Here is a 20,844-nt window from a genome sequence, read left to right as displayed (position 1 = left end):
CTCGGTTTTGGCGGAAAAACGCAATTTTTCAGTTTTGGCGGAAAAACGCTATTTCTCGGTTTTGGCGGGAAAACGTAACTTCTCGGTTTTGGCGGGAAAACACAATTTTTCAGTTTTGGCGGAAAAACGCAATTTCTCGATTTTAACGGGAAAACACAATTTCTCGGTTTGGCGGGAAACGCTATTTCCCGGTTTTAACAGGAAAACAAAATTTTTTGGTTTTAACGGGGAAACGTAACTTCTCGGATTTTGGTGGGAAAACGCAATTTCTTGGTTTTGGCGGGAAAACGTAACTTCTCGGATTTTCGCGGGAAAACGCAATTTCTCGGTTTTGGCGAGAAAACGTAATTTTTCGGTTTTGGCGTGAAAACACAATTTCTCGGTTGTGGCGGGAAAACGCAATTTCTCGGTTTTGGCGGGAAGAAGCAATTTCTCGGTTTTTAACGGGAAAACACAATTTCTCGGTTTTGACAGGAAAACATAGATTTATAGTTTTGACAAGAAAAAAAATACTTTTATAATTTTGGAAAGTAAGCATAATTTAATTTCAAAATTTTAGAAATAAAATCTAGACTAATAATTGAAAAATAATTATAAATATTATTGAGTGTCCATGGGCAAGACCATTTGTACATGGTCTCTATTGGTCTTGGATATTTTGTTTTGACCATTGTCCAATATGGACCACCCATTACTGCCCAAAACTGAAATGGTCCTACTGGTCAAGCCCAATTGGGCCCTGGACGGACTATTTGACAGCTCTACATATGTATCATAGGTGTTGTCTTGAGTCGGTTTATGACTCGTATATATAGCTTGTGCTGTAACACAAAAAATAATAATAATGAGATAACTCTCTTCTCAATTACATCTCTCTCTCGTTGTCTTCTTCCACCCACACCAAACATATACATAAATTATTATAATAATAGAATTAAATATACACATATACATAGGCATATGTTTCTTGAGCTATATTCACAACACGTTATCAGCACGAACGCTCTCCGACTATCAAGATAAGTTTTAAATTTATGTCTTTCAATACATTTAATTTATTTAAATTTTATTATTGTTTTGGAGTGAGAGGCTAGGCCTTCTCCGTCTATTTATCGGGATGATAGGCGCTGCCTTTCCCGACTAATCGTTATGGTAGGCTAAGCCTTCACGATCAGAGAACACGTGGTAGGCTTTGCCTCCGTGAATAAAAACAAAAGGTCAAAAATGGTAGACTAAGTCTCCTCGGACCTTGAAATAAGTAAAAGTCAAAATGGTTGACCATGACTCCTCGGACTTTGAAAAATGATCAATATGATAGTCTAAGACTCCTCGGATCATGTGGTAGGCTAAGCCTCCAATTTTATTTATTGCTCATTAATTTTCTGCAATTTAATTTATGCATTTATTTTATGCTTTTAATTTATGCATTTAAATTTCCGTCTTTATATATTATTATTCTATGAATACGATTATCATGTCAAATTTGACAAAGTTCAACATAAATGCCCTTGATATTATGAGAAATAATTACAAGACTTTGGCAGTGGGTACAAAAATGCACCTAAGAGAAAATGAGCTTTGAGAAATCATCGATAAGTTGAAACGATATCGGATGAGAAAAAGAAAAACCATGATATTTTACCCACTTAAATGATGGTTTATAAGATGAGGTGTATCATGAGAAAAGATTTAGAAGATCTTTGATTGTTAAATCCTCGAAAGAAAGGATTGGAGTTGATGTAAATCTTCCGAGTAAACTGAAAAAAAAATGAAATCATGACATTAAACCATCAAGTCGGTCCTACTAGAAAAGGACGAGGGTGTAGATGCGGTTGAAATCGCTATCGTGGTCGTGGAAGAGGACGAGGAAGAAGATTCCGTCCCTATGAGAATAATGAGAACTTCCACGAAAATGAAAGTGATCGGGTGATAAAAGGCAAATAGAAAAGGTTTGCTATAGATACGGCCAGAAAAAAAAATTGGCTACGTAGTTGTCGTACGCCAAATATTTAGCCGATTTATATCGAGAATCAAAATGAAAAAGAGAAGGAAGTATATTAAACTTCATCTCTTATGAGCCCGGACCATTTTTCATAGCTTGAATACTCATCTTGATGATTCAGATTTTCTAGTTGGTCCAGAAAATGAAAATAAAATATAGATGTGATATGAAAATTATCTTCCTGAATAAGATTGTGAGATTCAGGATGGAGATAAATATACCTGGCAGATATTGGGTCATCGTACATGACTACTAAAGGTAACAAATATTTCTCCTCTCTCAAAATAAATAAGTATAGTATCTAGTAATATAATTGTATCTAGAAGAGCTTATGATGAAAAGACATGCATAAGAAAAAGATGGCAAAATTATAAATGAATGGTAAACCTGAAATTTACTGATATATAGCCATCTCCAATAATGTTATCGACATTATTGTGAAATGTTGATGAAATGTTGAAAAACCATAAGTTTTTCACATATAGCATGTCAATAAAATAAAGGAAACCGTCATGGGTGCTGAATCATCAGTCAAGTTCACTATATGTGATTTCTTTAAGCAGACCCCAAATTAAGATCTCACTCTAAAGGATTTGAAACATAATTCATCTCAAATGGGAAAACTGACTATGTTATAGGTTCTAGAGTGAGATTCAGTACGAAATTTTAGACATGGAATGTCATCATCTCGAGGGGGAGAATTAAAGAATCCTAGTGAGTGGAACATTGAGAAATTATGTTCGCACTTGAAAAAGAACTTGATAAAGTAAATTCAAGTAAGATGATCCCCATAATCGGGTGTAAACATGCAGTTGTGCATGTAATAAAGACATATACAATCCAGAGGGATAAAGTATATGGATAATTAGAAATATGCTCGCAAGTCTGTTAGAAGGATATGATAAGCTGATGGAATGAGATGTGAAATGGATTACAATGAAAAGTAGGATAATCCATTTACAAAATGACTGCCAGACATTTTGATGAAATAATGATATCTCATATTCCAGCTGAAATGCTCCAATAAGAAAATAGTGTCCTAAAAAGATGATATATGAGTCTATTGCACGCTAGAGACATGTTAGACCATTTTGGTTCAAAAGAATCCTCGAAAAGGAGCAAATACATGAATAGAGGATGAATCTCATGATGAGACCGTTGATATGGTTAATATAATAGTCAGGTACATGAGTAAATCATCGATGATAAAGAGATCTCGATTAACCATATTAGTACGGGTAAAAAGATGGAACCAAAGAGAAAATAGATTGTCGACAATAAAATGAAAAAACGCTATATAAATAAGGATTATGAATCTACCTCTATGTATGAGGGTAGATTGAATTGATTGGCCATCAATTCGATATAAAGCTCGGTAGAAAAACGAGAGATTTTTGGATCAAAAGTCCAAGGTATATATTTCTCTAGAGAATGAAATGAAAGATGACCTTGAGGTATGAAAAACGGCTTGTTCCGAGGTCATTGGAGAAAATTTAAAATAGATGCAGCATATTGATATGTCTGGCAGGACACAAAAACGACTTGAGTTTTATCTTGATATTTTAGTAGTCCCTGGAGAATTGATGATGTTCTCGGGAATGTATAAAACTCTGGAAGAGTTAGAACAAGCCACATATATAAGGTATCTTGAACCAGTAACTGGTGATATATTTACGGCACGGTTTGCCGATTGCCATTTAAAGAGGATAAATTTCCAGCGTTAGGGGGAGGAATTAAAGAAATTCCTAAAGAGATTACATGGTGTACACAGTTGTTGTTACACTTTGGAAATTCAGGAAATTGTGCATTTGCATAATTTGGCAAACCAGTTACCAAATGTGTTCACAGATACGACATGATATATCCGTTGAAACTGTTCCATCAAGAGTTGATGTTCCTGAAGAACAAACTGATGGTAACAAAATGAATGAACCTTGGGTTCAGTTAAAGAGGGGGAGACTAGCGGGTTCTAAAGATAAAAATCCCCAAAAAAAATTGTTGAGCAAAGCAGAAAAGTTCGGAAAGAACCTAATATTGAAAGATGTCTAAAAGAAGACATAAGTGGAAACGTTCCAGAAGAACCTGATATTGAAAGATGTCTGAAAGAAGGCATAAGTGGAAAGGTTCCAGAAGAACCTAATACTGAAAATGTCTGAAAGAAGGCATAGATGAAAAGGTTCAAGAAGAACCAAATAAAGATATGGATCCATATGACGAGAAGGGAACAGAAAAGTATGAGATTTCCATCAACTACGCTCTGGATGAAAAGTAATAGATAAAGGATGTTGATGGAATGTTCTCCTTTTCTGTGTCCAAAGATATCGATCATGAAAATGATGATCCCGATCCAAGGTTCATTTTGGAATGTTAAAAGACATGATTGGGGGGAGTGGCAGAAGGCCATTCGAATTGAATTATTCTCCCTAAATAAAAGGAATGTCTTTGGACCTATAGTCATAACGCCTGAGAATATAAATCTTGTTAGGTATAAGTGGGTAGTCGTGAGAAAAGTAACACGATATAAAGCCTGATTAATTGCCCAAAGTTTTTCTCAGAGACCGGAAATTGATTTTGAGGAAACGTATATCCCGGTAATGGATGCAATTACGTTTAGATTTTTGATGAGCCTAACGGCGTCTAAAAATCTTGAAATGCATCTCATGGACGTTGTGACTGCATATTTATATGGATCGTTGGATAATGATATATATATGAAACTCCCCGAGGGAATGAAAATGCCAGAGGCATTGAAAGAAAAATCCAGGGAGATTTGTTCGGTCAAGTTACAACGATCACTTTACGGATTAAAGAAATCCGGACGAATGTGGTACAATCGCTTAAGTGAATATCTTTTGAGTAAAGGATATGTGAATAATGCGATATGTCCATGCGTTTTTATAAAAAAATCGTCATCTGGCTTTATGATCATTGTTGTATATGTAGATGACCTAAACATAATTGGAACTCAAAAGGAGGTTGATGATGCTCGAACTCATATGAAAGAGGAGTTTGAAATGAAAGATCTCGGAAAGACAAAGTTTTGTCTTGGGCTCCAGATAGAGCATCTCCGAGAAGGAATATTTGTGCATCAATCAAACTATACAAAAAAGTTATTGAAACGCTTTTATATGGACAAAGCAAGTCTTTTGAGTACTCCAATGGTAAATAGATCTCGATGTTAAAAGAGATGTTGTTTTAAAAGATCGTGGTAAGATCTTATATAAATAAGTACTTTGGAGATGCTAATGGTAATAAAGCATATGTGAGCTTGTATGTCTTGCGAGTTGTATTTGATTATACTTTTAGACACTAATGTCTTTGCAAGATACAGCTCATTTCCTATTTATGGAAATTAGAACGGCGTCGAGAACATATACGTTCTCTCCAAGGTACGTATTGATTTAGGATTGATTTATCCTAGAAACCCCGAGTTTGGTATGGTTTTGCAGATACATGATATTTATAAAGTCGAACACAAGCCGGCTATGTTTTTACAATTGGTGGAACCGCGATCTTTTGGTGGTCCCAAAAACAAACTCTGGTTGCGACATCTTCGAATCATGCAGAAACTATTGCGCTTCACGAAGCATGTTGAGACTATGTGTGGCTTCGGTCAATGAGTCACCACATACAAGAATCAAGCGGAATAGTTAACGAGAAAGAGTCAATGAAAGTATTTGAACAGAATTCGGCTTGTGTCGCTCAACTCAAAGAAGGCTACATCAAAAGCGACAAAACAAAGCATATCCCCCCGAGATTTTTTTTCTTACATAAGGGAACTCGAGAAAAATAAAGAGATGGACATCGAATATGTACGGTCATGCGAAAATCCGGCAGACTTGTTCACCAAAGCTCTTCCGACTACAACATTCCGAAAACACGTCTATGGTATCGGAATGCGGCATTTGTGTGACCTATGACGAGAAAGCTAGGTCCACTATTCTCAGGTGGAGATTACGGCAGTGTACTCTTTTTCCATCGTCATGGTTTTTTATCCTAATGGGTTTTTCCGCAACTAGGTTTTTAACGAGGCACTACGTATACAAGATGACTAATCAAGGGAAAGTGTTAGAAATAGTGATTAGTCATCAAAAGACACATGTCTTTATCTTGATATCCTTGTCAGATCAACACTTGTCTTACATATGTATCATAGGTGTTGTCTTGAGTCGGTATATGACTCGTATATATAGCTTGTGCTGTAACACAAAAAAAAAAAATAATGAGAACTCTCTTCTCAGCTACATCTCTCTCTCGTTGTCTTCTTCCACTCACACCAAACATATACATAAATAATTATAATAATAGATTTAAATATACACATATACATAGGCATATGTTTCTTGAGCTATATTCACAACACATGGCCCTTACTTGGTCAATTATTAATATTTAGTATATTAGGACTTTCTTATTTACGTAAACAGTAAACCTATTTGGATTAGGATTGGGAAATACAAACCAAATAGGATGAATTAGTATTTGGGTTTTCTAAAACCCTTCAGAATAGCTTTAGGTTTCTTAAACCAATTTGACATAGAGTTAAAGCCTCGTTTTTCTTAACCACTTTGTTTTAGGATTAGGGTTTCTACGTTTTATAACATTCAACCTTTAACCTTGAATAAACTTCTTCTTTTAATTTGGTGCAAACCAATTCGTTCCTTGAAGACTCTTGTCTCTTTGTTCACGTTGGTGAACAGTTTTATATCACTCTTAGGAAGAGTGATTTCATGTGATAGGAGAAGAGTGATTTCATGTTATTCATCCTGGACATTAAGTAGGGTTATCATGTGTTTTAGGAGCAGCAAATGCATTCCATAGCTCTTGAGCAAGTCCATCTTCATTACATATCAACCTCCACGCCCTTTCCAAGTGAGCTAGGGAAAGACAGCCATTCCATGATCTATCAGGTTCTCGCTTCAATTCTGGCTTGTTTTTTTGGTTCCAGAGATATAAAAACCGTTTGATTATTTGTAATATCGGTTCGGTTTCGTTTTTCTTTTAGTTTGGCTCCATATTGGTTTCAGTTTATATGTCCAAACCTAGTCAGCGAGATTGGGACAGTTCCTGTAGAGTAACCGATAGATCCAGTTCAAAACTCACCGTTAGTCAACCCGAAGAACATAGATTTAATGATGGATGATGATGAACAGAGAGATTTAGGGTTTTGAAGATAATATTTGTGTTTGGTTGATTAATCCAGTAAAAGGGAAAAGATGTACATATAAGTGTTTACTAAACCAAGGAACTAAACCAAAATGCATAAATGAAATTACTAAACTGATATTGCCTAGACCGGATTTATAGTTGATATTCCAGTCACAGAGATGAATGCGTTGCTTTCTTCCAGAGTAGATTATCATTACTGGAAACCCAAATCTGAGAATAAATTGTGTATAGAGTTCCCCAAGTGAACTTCAGTTTACATTGATTAAAAAAAATGTATGTTCTATGTTGGCAACTTTTAGTTGATGTCAGTTTTCTTTCAGATTTGAGGCACAAAACTGACCTCACGGTCAAATGGACTATAGGCACCATTGAAGAGAAGCCGTATCATTTGACAGCTAATCTGAGCATAAAGTATGAGATGCTTATAAAGATTGAAGACCAAAAACTTACAAAGATGTGTTCTTAATACAAACGTAAATAACTCTCATCTAAAACCTTACACAAACGGCTGATCTATACAACCAGCTCTACGACGGATATGTGCAACGAATTCATATCTTGGAAAGGTGTTTTGGTTAACCAGCTGTTAACCCTTTCCACGCAAAAATTAGCCGACAGCACAAATGGTTCTACCAGATAATATTCGTTCAATCTTGTGTTATCCGCAGGTGATAAACCATCTTCTTTAAGTCCAGGTCACATCTAACAACTGCCATTTCACCAGTTTTTTGTGCTTATTTCCTTTAGCATTGGTCAAAACCAAATCTCTCCCACCCCACCTCCCCCATCAGTTTCTTGGTTCCTGCTTCAGATGGATACTCGAAGGAATGATATAAGAGCTCGGCTGAGAGACAGGTAAAAATATTCTATTTTAACATCAAACGTTAAGTAAACTATTTAAGGGTCCTATCCACACCATCTGCAGAGTAAATGCAAGATTGCTTACCCGTCGTGTACTCGTCATTAACATGCTAACAAGATCATTGTTGATTGAAACAGGCAGTGGTGACATTCGGCTGCTGATACCAGCCATCTGCTTCATGCTGCAGCAATGATAAGTAAGAGTATAACAAATCAAGCTTTTATAAAGAGAAGAAGAGAGACGACAAAGGAAATGTATCATTAGTGATTCATCGTGCAAATAGATCCACATACTCATTCAAGATGGAACTGATGTTATTTCTTGCAAGATAAAACAGACTGATGTTATCCTGTGGCTGTATGCATAAAATAGAATATTAGGATGACCACTGCATGTGAAAAGTAGGATCAACAATTTTTTCTGCGCATACCAATGTTTCTCTACCAACTAGCATTAGGCTCAGATTACCTATTTACTGTTGCTAAAACAAAAAAAATATGCAAATCAAATACCTTGAACGCAGAAAGGTTTGAAGAAATTTGACTAAAAGCTTGAGCATTCTGCCGTAGAAGCTCCATAACTGCATCACTTGCACCTAAGAAAACAGGAGTTTGGAATAAATATGAAACCTGAAAATGTAACAGCTTTAGGATAATGTAACAAGGTTGATTTTTCATTCTAAGATGGCACAAGTAACTAAGAAGATGAGACAGTAATCAAGAGAGACAAGGAACTCTCTAACATCAACAAGATGAATCACAAATTTTCCAGTAAATTGCTCGAAATTCTAGACAAGATGCACCTTGTCATTCTGAAATAATACTTTTTTACGGTTATATCATTTGCAGGAAAGAGAGAAGAAGATAATAATGCCGACAATACTGTGAATCTATGACCCAAATAGTACTCACTAACCTTCAAAAGGCACGCGTGCACTCTGGCACATAGGGTTCATGACATATGTAGCATTTTGTTGTGGCACGGTGGAGAACATGTTCAGTTTTGGGGGTAAATCCACCGCCTTAATCAATTAAAAAAAGTCATTTGCAGCTAATAACCTCTTCTAAAGAAAAATATAACATAGGCCATCTACAATTATATATTTACTTGATTACAGAAGAAGATATACACTAGCTTTTGGTTAAGCAAACATACCTTTCTATAATTAACATTCGTGGCACTATGTTCTTCTCCTTTTCTTCGTTTTTGCTGTAAAAAAGGATACTATTCTTAGCCAAGACAATTTAAAGATTATAGATGTAAGTAGTTGAAAGATAAAATAATAGCAAACTAGCAGTTATTATAAAAGTTAAAAAAACAGTAATGTTGAAACTTTCTGTTTGAACGAGTCACAAAAACAAGCCTAGGAGGTAATATTTAGCATAAAAACTTGTTTAACTCATTTTCCCACTTTATTATATGAATCTAAAACACTACACTGTAAGGCATACTGCAGGTAGCACAAATAGTACCCTTAATTAATGGTTACATGTCAAAATCAATTTCAGAAAGTTCGGAAAGACCAAGGATTATCTAACATTACCCATAAAGTGAGCTTAGGGTCAAATAAAGTTCCAACATGACTCCAGAGCAAACAGAAAGCGAGATCTATCGTCAGCAATACATGTTATTTCTCTCCTTGCACAACCTCAACCATACTTTAGACAGACCTTTATGATATGGTAGGGTGTGTTTGACCAATAGAGAAACAGAACTTTTAGTCCTACCTTATAGCCAAAAATATATATAAGATCTTTTCCTGTAGGAATTTATATTTAACAAAGCATACATACACACAAAGTAGCATCACCATATTGGTTCCCTTATACTTAACATATGCCAACAGTTATAGAAATATCTCTCGGACCACTAATTTCATGACAGCCACATATCGTATAAGTTATAACTGCTGAATTTTTGGTTCTTTCAACTGACAAGTAAAAGGGCAATAACAAGAAGAATGCAAGCCGCTCACATAAACAGTTAATGATAAACTTAATGAAAAGGGAGTTACGAGGCTTACCGTCATCCATTTACACCTCATAGCTACATCCCGTACACTTTTATCTGGTAGAGTTGATGCGATCTTTACATACTTAGTAACCTGTGGTTCATCTTTAAACCTAAAAATAGCAAGAAAAAAAGGGTACAAAACTGACATCTCTATAAGAATCAGATTCAGATTTATGATACGAGATAACAGAATATGTGCTAAATTAAAGTTCAAGTGAGACGCAAAGTCAAGACCTTTTTCCTTTACTACATCTACTTCCTTAAACCGTCCAGCATAAGAAAGATTAAGAAGGAAAAGCGCAAAAGAAGAAGACATACTTTGCAAGACCTTTCTCCAATGTATACTGCTCTTCAAGAGACCAATCGACAGCTAAAGCAGCTTCATGTTTGAGTCCAACCGGAGAATTTACAGTAAGATGGAATCCAGAGGAAGCAGTCATGCTCGTGCTACTGCTCGGCACGCAGTAATTATCCATCGGAATCATTCCCGGAGAGCTTGAGCTAAGAACCAGACATGTTCGATTTAGGGTTTAGCCAATTCGCAATTACACCAGGACGCAAGCCAAAAAAGAAGAATTGATTAAAGACCAAGAGAAACCCACCTCGTATTTAGCCCCCCCCAAAAGAGAAAAGACGATGATTATGCCTCGCCGGAGCTTAAAATCGCCTCGATGCAAGACCCTAAACCCCCCCCCTAACGATCGGTGCTGCAGATAGAGATGAAATCGTCCACAAACCCAGATAGATCGCAAAGGGAGATAGAGCTGGAGATTTTGGAGAAGTGATTCGCGAGGAGCGTCAGCGAGATGCGAATTTTCGAATTGCAGAAGCCAGCGAAGAGAGAGAGAGAGAGAGAGAGAGAGAGAGGAGTAAAATGGTGGTTTTGTTTTTTGGAGCAGAAGCACTTTTTATTCTGAGTGTGGTTTTGCTTTTGGTTTTGTTTTGTCCACTCTTTGAGGAGAGAAGGTTTGGTTTATTCGTGAATAATTTTTTAATCTTAGCCAATTTGTGAATAACACAGTCACATACACTTTCGAACATTTTTTCCTCTTTATTTTACGACAACAAGCTATTTGAAAATCATAAAGTTGAGTATCCATTTTCTCAATGGAATATGACATTTTCTTTTTCTTTTTTTACACCATATATGCCATTTTTTGCTTTAAGATTTTTTACATGCATTACTTATTACTATCCATTTCTTTTATTCTTAACATACTATGAGTCTGTACTTTGATTTATAAAATCATTATTTTATTTTTAGAAAATAGAATCTGTAGTAGTTAGCATATACAATCAAAAACTTGTACAAAAACTTATCAGATATTAGTTGCAAAAAAAAAAAAATTATCAGATACGATTGATTGCTAGAGCTAAACTATGTATTGTATGCCAAATGTTCTCTTGTAACTTTCCTAACGTCGTCCATACCATCAGCCAATCTCTCAAAAATTACGTTATCTGCACCCTGTGGACAATTTCTCAAAAAAAAAAAAAAATATGTCTTTTATTAAATTTTAACTAATTAAGTACAAGTGTTTTTTTATGGTGATGATTCATCTTTAAAATAAATATTTAATAACAAAATAATAGAACAATAGAATATTATAACACAGTTGTTGAATAAAATTTGTGTTGAATAACCATAAAAAGTAATAAATTTAATTTTGTTTGATAAAGTTGTATTAGGCATGTTCTTTTCATAGCCGCCGGGAGCAGCGGTAGCGGTAAAAAAATAGCACGTCGACGGAAACAAAATGAGCGATCTTAAAAGAAAATTTAATTATCGTGGCTTGCCGGCGTTGCCGAGCGACTGTAAAAGGGGATGCGGCTGCCTCTTTTAATTCCAGCATCCCAAAGCATGACTAATCTAAAGCTTGAAATAACTGCTGCGTCCAAACTCTTGAAATCTTTTTTCAGATGCATGTTTTAAATTTGGACGCTGACGCTAGTAGCCGCGACTGTGTCCCGAACATGGCTATTGTTACTAGCTTTTTCTTTTGACACTTTTATATGTTTTTCGATCTCCGACACTTGTATATGTTGAATAATTGAAAACTACTAAAATTTGATTTTGTTAATACAGTTTTGTCATTACAAGTTATTTGTGTTTGGCATGTGTCTAAATTATAATGTCACATAAGTTTTGAAAGTGATCGACAACAATAAAAAGACAAAATGTTGGATCGACAACAATAAAAAGACAAAATGTTGTCTTGAAAGTGTCACATAGCTCCTTCGTAAGCTAGCTGTTCGAACTGTTGTCTTTCATCTGTGGAAGCAAAGGAACAATTTGATACATAATCAGATTTTGATCCCGCCTGCCTCAGTTTTCTATGGAATTGATAAGGAGCTGAGAAACCTATTGATACGTCCTAGATTCGGACAAGGATCACTCAACGAGATTTTGGATATGAACTCGACAAAGATGGGAGAACTGGGTGGTTTGAAAGGCGACACACAAGGTTGCGGAAAGACCTTATGATACTACCGGCTTCGATTCTGGTTTGGAATGTTACGTCAAGACCAACAAGGGAAGATATGTTTACTTGGAGAATCACTCGACAAGAAACAAAGACTGTTCTAAGCAAAGAACAAAGAGATAAACTCATAAACTTACACTACAAGAAAACACACCGAATTCCGACGGAGGTTCCGACGGACACCAAGGTCGTCGGAAATTTGTGGCGGAATACTGACAAATTTCCGACCAAATCCAAAAAAATTAAGTCGTCGGAATTCCGTCGGCCATTTCCGACGGAATTCCGACGAAATATGGTTCGTCGGAATTTTCCGACGACTTTTCGACGACATTCCGATAAAAAATGTAACCGTTGTAGTCGTCGGAAGTTCGTCGGTATATTCCGACGAAATTCCGACGACATTCCGATTAACAGCAAAGTCGTCGGAATTCCATCGGTATTTTCCGACGGAATTCCGACGAACCATGTGACCGTTGCCGACAAATACATATGACCGTTGTATAGCCGTTTGGGATTGGACAATTCCGACGGAATTCCGACGGACTTCTTTACATCCGTCGGAATTTCGTCGGAAAGTCGTCGGAGGTCCGTAAGCAATTTCCTATAAATACAACCCCTCCTCATTCAACTCATTCACACCTCATTCTCTCTTCATTCTCTTTAGTCATAACAATTCCGTGAAAATCATGTCTTCAGAAGTTTATTATCGTTCGTGGATGGATAAACCTCATTTGGATCCGAACACCAATTTGCTTACGGAAGAATACGTTCAAGGGATTGGAGAATTCATGAGGCTTGTTCAACAGCAACCGGATGCAAAAAGTGGTATGTTAAGATGTCCCTGCTCTTCTTGCAATAATAATAAGGTTATAAAAGAATTTGATGTTTGGACTCATTTGTATATGAAAGGGTTTTCACGTAATTATAAAGTTTGGTACCTTCATGGGGAAACTGGTTATGAATATGGTAGTACTAGCGAACCTCAGCCTGTTAGTGAACCTCAGCCTGATATTAGGTTAGAAGAATCTAGAACGGATATAGATTATGGTGTAGGTACTGAGCAGATGGTACATGATCATTATAGAGGGGAAGAACCAAACCCCGAGTCTAGGAGATTTTTTGACATGTTGGATGCAGGAAAACAACCTTTGTATCAAAATTGTAGAGATGGTCATTCAGTCTTATCATCTGCAACTAGATTAATGGGTATTAAGACAGACTATAATTTGGCTGAAGAATGTATGGATGCGATTACTGATTTTGTCAAAGGTATTCTACCTGAGGATAACCTTGCACCGGGTTCATACTACGAGGTTCAGAAACTTGTTGCAGGTCTTCAACTACCGTATGAAGTGATAGATGTATGTATTGACAACTGCATGATCTACTGGAGAGCGGATGAGACACGGAATGTATGCAAATTTTTTGGGAAACCTCGTTATCAGGAGACGAGGGGAAGAGTTCCGATCCCATTCAAAAGAATGTGGTATTTGCCTTTGACGGAAAGATTGAAGAGGTTGTATCAGTGTGAGCGCACAGCAAAAGCAATGAGATGGCATGCAGAGCATTCCACAAATGGTGAGATTAGACATCCTTCAGATGCAAAGGCTTGGAAACATTTCCAGTCAACATATCCAGAATTTGCGGAAGAGAGAAGAAATGTTTATCTTGGATTATCTACTGATGGTTTCAGCCCATTTGGAAAGCATGGAAGGCAGTATTCTCTATGGCCAGTTATTGTGACACCGTACAACTTACGGCCGAGCTTGTGCATGCGACGAGAGTTTTTGTTTCTCTCAATTCTAGTCCCCGGGCCAGATCATCCTAAAAGATCACTAGATGTGTTTCTTCAACCACTAATATATGAGTTGCAACAACTATGGGCGCATGGTTTTGAGACATACGATGTTTCGCGCAAAGAAAACTTTCAGATGCGGGCAGTACTTATGTGGACAATAAGTGACTTTCCAGCATATGGTATGTTATCTGGATGGACAACACATGGGAAGCTATCATGTCCATATTGTCAAGATGACACAGATGCTTTCCAACTAAAGAACGGAAGGAAAACGTGTTGGTTTGACTGTCACAGACGATTTCTACCACCTGATCATCCATACCGCAGGAGTAAGACTTCGTTTACGAAGAACAAGCAGGTGTTTGATGGTCCACCTGAGGAAGTTAGTGGGAAATATTTTTTGAAGCAGTTTAGGTATTTTGATGCAGAAAGGACGCCAGATGTAGGTGGACATGAAAACATTCGAGTCAATGCGGTTGGAGAGCTACATAACTGGCACAAAAAGAGTATTTTCTGGGATCTACCATATTGGGAGAGTCATCTATTGCGGCATAATTTAGATGTCATGCATATTGAGAAGAACTTCTTCGATAATCTGATGAACACAGTCCTTAACATCCAAGGTAAAACGAAGGATAATTTGAAGTCAAGGTTGGATTTAGTCGATATTTGTGATCGTTCTGAACTTCACGTTGATGAGAACGGTACGGCCCCTTTTCCCATTTATCGGCTAGATGGTGCTAGAAAAGAAGAGTTCTTTGATTGGATTACAGAGAAAGTGAAATTTCCTGACGGATATGCATCAAATTTGGGGAACTGCGTTGATAGAAGCGAAGGAAAGTTTACTGGCTTGAAGAGTCATGATTGTCATGTAATTATGCAGCGCCTCCTTCCGTTTGCCTTTTCAGCATTATTGCCACGTAATGTTCATGAAGCAATTGCAGGGATTAGTGTTTTTTTCCGTGACTTATGCAGCAGAGTATTGACTGAAGAGGGTATTAATAATTTGAAGACAAACGCACCAGTCAGCATGTGCAACCTTGAGAAGATATTTCCTCCATCATTCTTTGATGTAATGGAACATCTTGCTATTCATCTCGCAAGAGAATTGGAACTTGGTAGTCCTGTGCAGTACAGATGGATGTATATTTTTGAGCGTTATATGCATCATCTGAAGAAGATGGTCAAAAATCAAAGCAGGGCGGAAGGATCTATAGTGGCACAGGTGATCAATGAAGAAACTGCAATCTTTGCTGAAAATTATTTTCCACCAGAAGTGCAAACAAAACACCGAAGACCTGCTCGGCATGATGATAGAGGGGAGAGAGCAACATATCATGTTACTGTCCCAAGCATGTTCAAGGAAATAGGACGACTTAGTGGAAAATTCACGAAGCGGAGACTTACGGACACTGAGAACGCTCATTTGCAAACATATTTGCTCACCAACTGTGAAGATGTTCTACAATATGAGAGGTAAAAATATTTATTCATTTATTGTTAGATTAATATTCAATAAATTTATTTCATATTGATAATATTTTTGTATATAGTGTATATATGGCGGAGTTGCGTATGACTCACAGGCATGCAACAGAAGATGAGCTTCGACAACTTAGAGATAACGGATTTGCTGCGTGGCTTCGTAGTTATGTGAGTCATATATCCTATTACCCTATGCAAATGATTAGTTTAAATTTAATATATATAAACTAATTAATTTTGCAATCATATATGTTTTTTTTTATAGGTGAATGATGGTTTGGCCAGAGGTCTTGTGTTCGATGATTGGGTACGCGAATTTGTGCAGGGACCAAACTATGTGGTCAAATCATATCCTAAATTTTGTACGCGAGGATATGCATTCACAAGGAAAGGTCATTCTAAGACAACATATGATGCTGGTGTTTCATCTTCTTCTGGTGACGATGTCTACTACGGCAACATAAAAGAAATATTGGAAATCCAATTTCCTGGAATGGTTGGATTGCGTTGTGTAGTATTCTATTGTGATTGGTATGACACCACCCCAGATAGAGGAGTGAAGATTGATGCGTTTGGTGTTACATCAGTTCATTCGCGGCGGAAACTTCAATATTATGATCCCTTCATTCTTGGTTCGCAAGCTGATCAGGTATGTCAATATATTCATAATTTTTTACCAATATAATTAATTAATGTTATATATTGAACTAATACTTTGTATAATTGATATGTATAGGTGTGCTACATCAGTTACCCTCGGGTGACGTACAGAGACGATCCATGGGTTACTGTAACGCAAATCAACCCAAGAGGACGAGTGGATGGAACTTCTGATGATGATGAACCATTGCAACCAGAGTCTACCAGCAACGCCCAGGCAGTTGAAGATTTGGAAAATGTTCAACTCGTTGAGAATTTGACTGTGTTTGGACATGATGCTGTCGTACATTCAGAGCCGGAAGCCGAGGTTGGGGAGTTTGATGAAGATTCAGAAGATTCTGATTAGTTTTTTTTTTTTTTTTTTTTAATGGTCCGTCGGAAATCCCTCGCAATATACCGACGACATAGCGACGACAACGGGTTTCATTGAAAATTGGAAAGGTCGTCGGTATTTCGTCGGAAAATACCGACGGACACGTTCCGTCGGAATTTCAATTAGCCCGGGAGAACCAAACCGCTTGAAAATTTTCGCGAATCGGCATTTGGTATATTTTAAATATACCGACAGAATACCGACGAACCCGTGTCCGTCGGAATCCACGGAAATAAAAATCCTTCTCCTTTCTTCTTCGTTATCTCCGCGGCCTCTCTCTCTCTCAAAACTCTCCGGCGATTTCGGCGATTTCGGCGACTCTCCGGCGATTCCGGCCTCTCTTCACCGGCGAATCCTCTCCTCACCCTCCTATCTCTTCCCCAAACCCCAAATCATGTAAGAATCATCCCAAACCTTTTTTTTTTCAATTGTTTAGGGTTTTGGAAGTTGATCTCGGATTTTAGGTTGTTTGATTGAACATTTTAGGATTGAATGGATAGTTTAGGATATATAAGTTAGGATTGTTGTTTTAGTTTTTTTTGGAACATTTTTTGATTTTTAAAAACGTTTTTTGATTTTTTAAAACGTTTTTTTTTATTTTTAAAAACGTTTTTTGATTTTTAAAAACGTTTTTTGATTTTTAAAAACGTTTTTTTGAAAAAAATATAAATATTTAACACCATTTTTCTTCATTTATAAATTTTAACAACATTTTTCTATATTTATAAATTTTTTATAATTTTGTATACATATATATATATGTAAATCATGTATAGTAAAAATTTTAAAATTTTAAAATTTTTTATATTTTTTTTTAAGTTTCCACTAATAAATATTTAACAACATTTTTTTTTTAAAATATAAATATTTAACAACATTTTTCTTCATTTATAAATTTTTAACAACATTTTTCTATATTTATAAATTTTTTATAATTTTGTATACATATATATATATATATATATAAAAGGTTTAATAGTTTTTTTTAAAACGTTTATAAAACCTTTTGTAAATATATAAATGAAAATATGTTTGATGGGTTAATTTTTTTTTTTAGGGCCGAGGATGAAGCCCGCCCCGCAGCCCGTCTTCGACGTAGTTCGGTGAGCGGTTCCCGTGCATCGGTATCGTCTCATGACTCGGTTCCCGCATATATTCCCGCTCCAGCTCCCTCTGCCCCTCACGCTGCCCCTCACGCTGCTGCTCAACAGGATCCGGGGGTCATGCCGGTTCATCTATTGGTTCAACAACCAGGTCGAGAGCATCTCCCGTTTCTCCAACTCAACCCACGACGAGGCCATAGCACTTGGTTAGTATTTTTTTTTATTTGTACCGTTATATTTTTTGCTTTAATTAACTTGCTAACTTGTATTTTTTTTAAAGGTTCACCAAGTCGAAAAATGGCATTAGCCGGAGCATCAACCAGATGATGTACTCCATGCTCCGTTTTGGATATCCAAAGTGGAGTGTGATCCCTTCCGACGAACGAGAGTTGTGGTTTCGTCAGTTTGCGGTATAGTAACCCTTCATTTTTTTAAGTTTTTACATTTTTTTACATATATTTACTTATTAAATTGTGTTTGTTTTGTAGCAAGAGTTCAACTGGCACTCCGATCTTACGGAAACAGTCCGTAAGAAATTCAACGAAAAGGCCATGGACTCTTACACAAAGCAGATAAACGCGTGGAAGACAGTTTGGCAGAAGAACAAGAAGCCACGGTTCATCAACGGGGGGGGGGGTGTGGGAGCAGTTGATAGCTCATTGGGAGAGGGAAGACACTGCAGAGACGTCTTCTAGGAACTCCAGGAACCGGAAGAGCGATCGTGGCGGGAAAGGTATGTATGTGCACAACCTCGGCGCTTGCTCCATGTCTACTAAGGAGGATGAACTTGTAAGTTTTTTATTATTATTTATCTTTATATTTTTTAAATAAATATTTTATATATTTTTTGGCTAATAATGGCGGTTTTTTTAGATCGAAGCAAATGACGGTAATCCCGTTGATCGTCTCCAACTCATTAAGGTGGCTCACACTAACAAGACGACGGGTCAAATTCAGGACCCCGTGATCAGAGGTGTAGTTGATTTGGTGGAAGCTGAGATAGTTTCTCAATCTCAGCCTCTCTCTGATGACGGCGACTCCACGGGAGCTTCAACCAACCTGTCTCTATTGCAAATAAATGAGATGGTTGAAAAGGTAATTTTTTTTATTATATTTTTTTTATAATGTCGATTACTTACTTGTCCATATTTACTTACTTTAAATATTTTTGTAGGCGGTTCCTAAAAGGAAAGGAGGCCGTTTAGTTGGGTTGGCCCGTCGTGCTTCTTCGTATCCGGCATCTTCTTCGCAAGCTCCGTATGCCGATCCCATGATTCTCGAGGAGCTACATGACAAAGATGAACGGATTGGGGCATTGGAGGAGCAGAACACCACTATCCTTTCGGAGAATGCCACTATCCGTTCGGAGAATGCCACTATCCTTGCTGAGTTGACATCCCAGAAGAAGTTCAACACCGAGATTATGCAGAAGCTAGATCGTTTGATGTCTTCGAGTTCTTCTTAGTTTATTTCGGCTTTATAAAACTTTCGGAATGTTTTTTTTTTCTATTTCGGTTTGTATGAATTTTAAACTTTATGAATGTTTTTTTCCTATTTCGGTTTTTGTGAATTTAAATTTTATAATATTATTAGTTTTAAATTTCCAATTTTTTAAATTTATTAATATCAAAAAATATATAAAAATGCAAAATTAATTTGTTAAAAAAAAAGGGTATATACCGACGGACAACGGTCGTCGGAATATACCGACGGACATATATCCGTCGGAATTTACCGACAAACTCATTTCCGTCGGAATATACCGACGAACGTGGTTCGTCGGTATATTCCGACGACCGATGTCCGTCGGTAAATTCCGACGCCTACAGTTCGTCGGAATAAACCGAGGAACCACGTTCGTCGGAATTGTAGTTTTCCGATGAACTCTGGTCTCGTGTAGCCGCATCGTATTATCGTCGGAAGTTCGTCAGAATGACGTTTCTTGGTATTCGTCAGAAAGTCGTCGGAATTTCGTCAGAAATTCCGACGAATTTTTTTTTTCCGACGAAACGATACCGACGGACAGGTTCGTCGGAAATTCGTCGGAATAGACCGATTCCGACGAATTACCGACGATTTCGGCCATCAGAATCCCCCTGTTTTCTTGTAGTGTTAAGGGAAAAATCGATTCATTGATAATGAAGAAGAGATTACATATTTATAGTACTTTTGGTAAATGAAAGACATTAATAAAAACACTTAGGAAATAACAAAATTGACTGAGAATGTGGAAGGTCAGTCACGAAACTCTTCAGATTCAGATCTGGTCGATGTGACTCTTCGGCTGATGTCTAGATTCATTCGATCAAGTTGAAGTCGCTGCGGTAAGGAGCTGGACGAACGCGGGACGGTCTGGACAGTCCGTGGCCTGATCAAGCAGTGTACTGATGCGGCCTAACTCTTCAGATAGTTGGATGATTCGTGCCTTAGAGAAATCTGAATGATAGAAGTCCAAGAGGGAGTCGGACATGAGGATTAGTCCATTGGCTCGATCATTGGAACAGTCGGTTCGTGCCAAACGAACCAAGAGAGAGAAGTCTCGATCATTTTGGGAAATCTCACGATCCAATCAAGTCTGGCATGATCCAAGTCAAGTCTGGCATGATCCACGTCAAGTCTGACATGATCCATGTCAAGTCTGGCATGATCCAAGTCAAGTTTGGCTCGGCTGTTAACTTTGGCTTGTCGAGATGGTTGGGAAGGACGCGTACTGGTTTGGTCAGATCGGTCTTCAGGACGTGGACTTGGTCGAAGCTTCATTCCGGATGTAAGTGGGTCGAGGCGGTACACGGCTCGATCGTCTTGGACGGTACGGCTAGGAAGGCGAACCTCGGCTGAGCTGTCTTGAACGGTCTGATCTCCATTCTGGTACGGTTCCATGTGCTGATCCATGGAC

The 20,844-nt window shown here is 37.3% G+C and overlaps 1 protein-coding gene and 1 long non-coding RNA gene across 3 annotated transcripts; one reads left to right on the top strand and one right to left on the bottom strand.

The window, feature by feature from the left end:
- The first annotated feature begins 599 nt into the window (after positions 1–599).
- On the top strand, positions 600–7,762 carry LOC111202343. The gene is made up of 2 exons (XR_002655315.2): positions 600–6,912; positions 7,492–7,762. It is a non-coding gene; the product is annotated as an uncharacterized LOC111202343 (long non-coding RNA).
- On the bottom strand, positions 7,573–11,161 carry LOC106435013. 2 transcript variants are annotated; one of them, XM_022695084.2, is made up of 9 exons: positions 10,649–11,161; positions 10,365–10,547; positions 10,057–10,156; positions 9,189–9,242; positions 8,949–9,054; positions 8,546–8,628; positions 8,327–8,388; positions 8,118–8,214; positions 7,573–7,973 (listed from the first exon to the last, which is right to left on the bottom strand). In XM_022695084.2, exons 2-9 carry the CDS (start codon positions 10,529–10,531, stop codon positions 7,959–7,961), a joined length of 684 nt encoding a protein of 227 aa, XP_022550805.1. In that variant the 5' UTR covers positions 10,532–10,547; positions 10,649–11,161; the 3' UTR covers positions 7,573–7,958. The 2 variants fall into 2 exon arrangements, with proteins under 2 accessions (XP_022550805.1, XP_013731324.1); XM_013875870.3 differs by having other exon boundaries at positions 7,573–8,015; positions 10,649–11,133.
- Positions 11,162–20,844: the final 9,683 nt, after the last annotated feature.

This window comes from Brassica napus, chromosome C1 (genome assembly GCF_020379485.1).
Source record: "Brassica napus cultivar Da-Ae chromosome C1, Da-Ae, whole genome shotgun sequence".
Taxonomy (NCBI): Eukaryota; Viridiplantae; Streptophyta; class Magnoliopsida; order Brassicales; family Brassicaceae; genus Brassica; species Brassica napus.
This window is presented reverse-complemented; position numbering and strand designations above follow the sequence as displayed.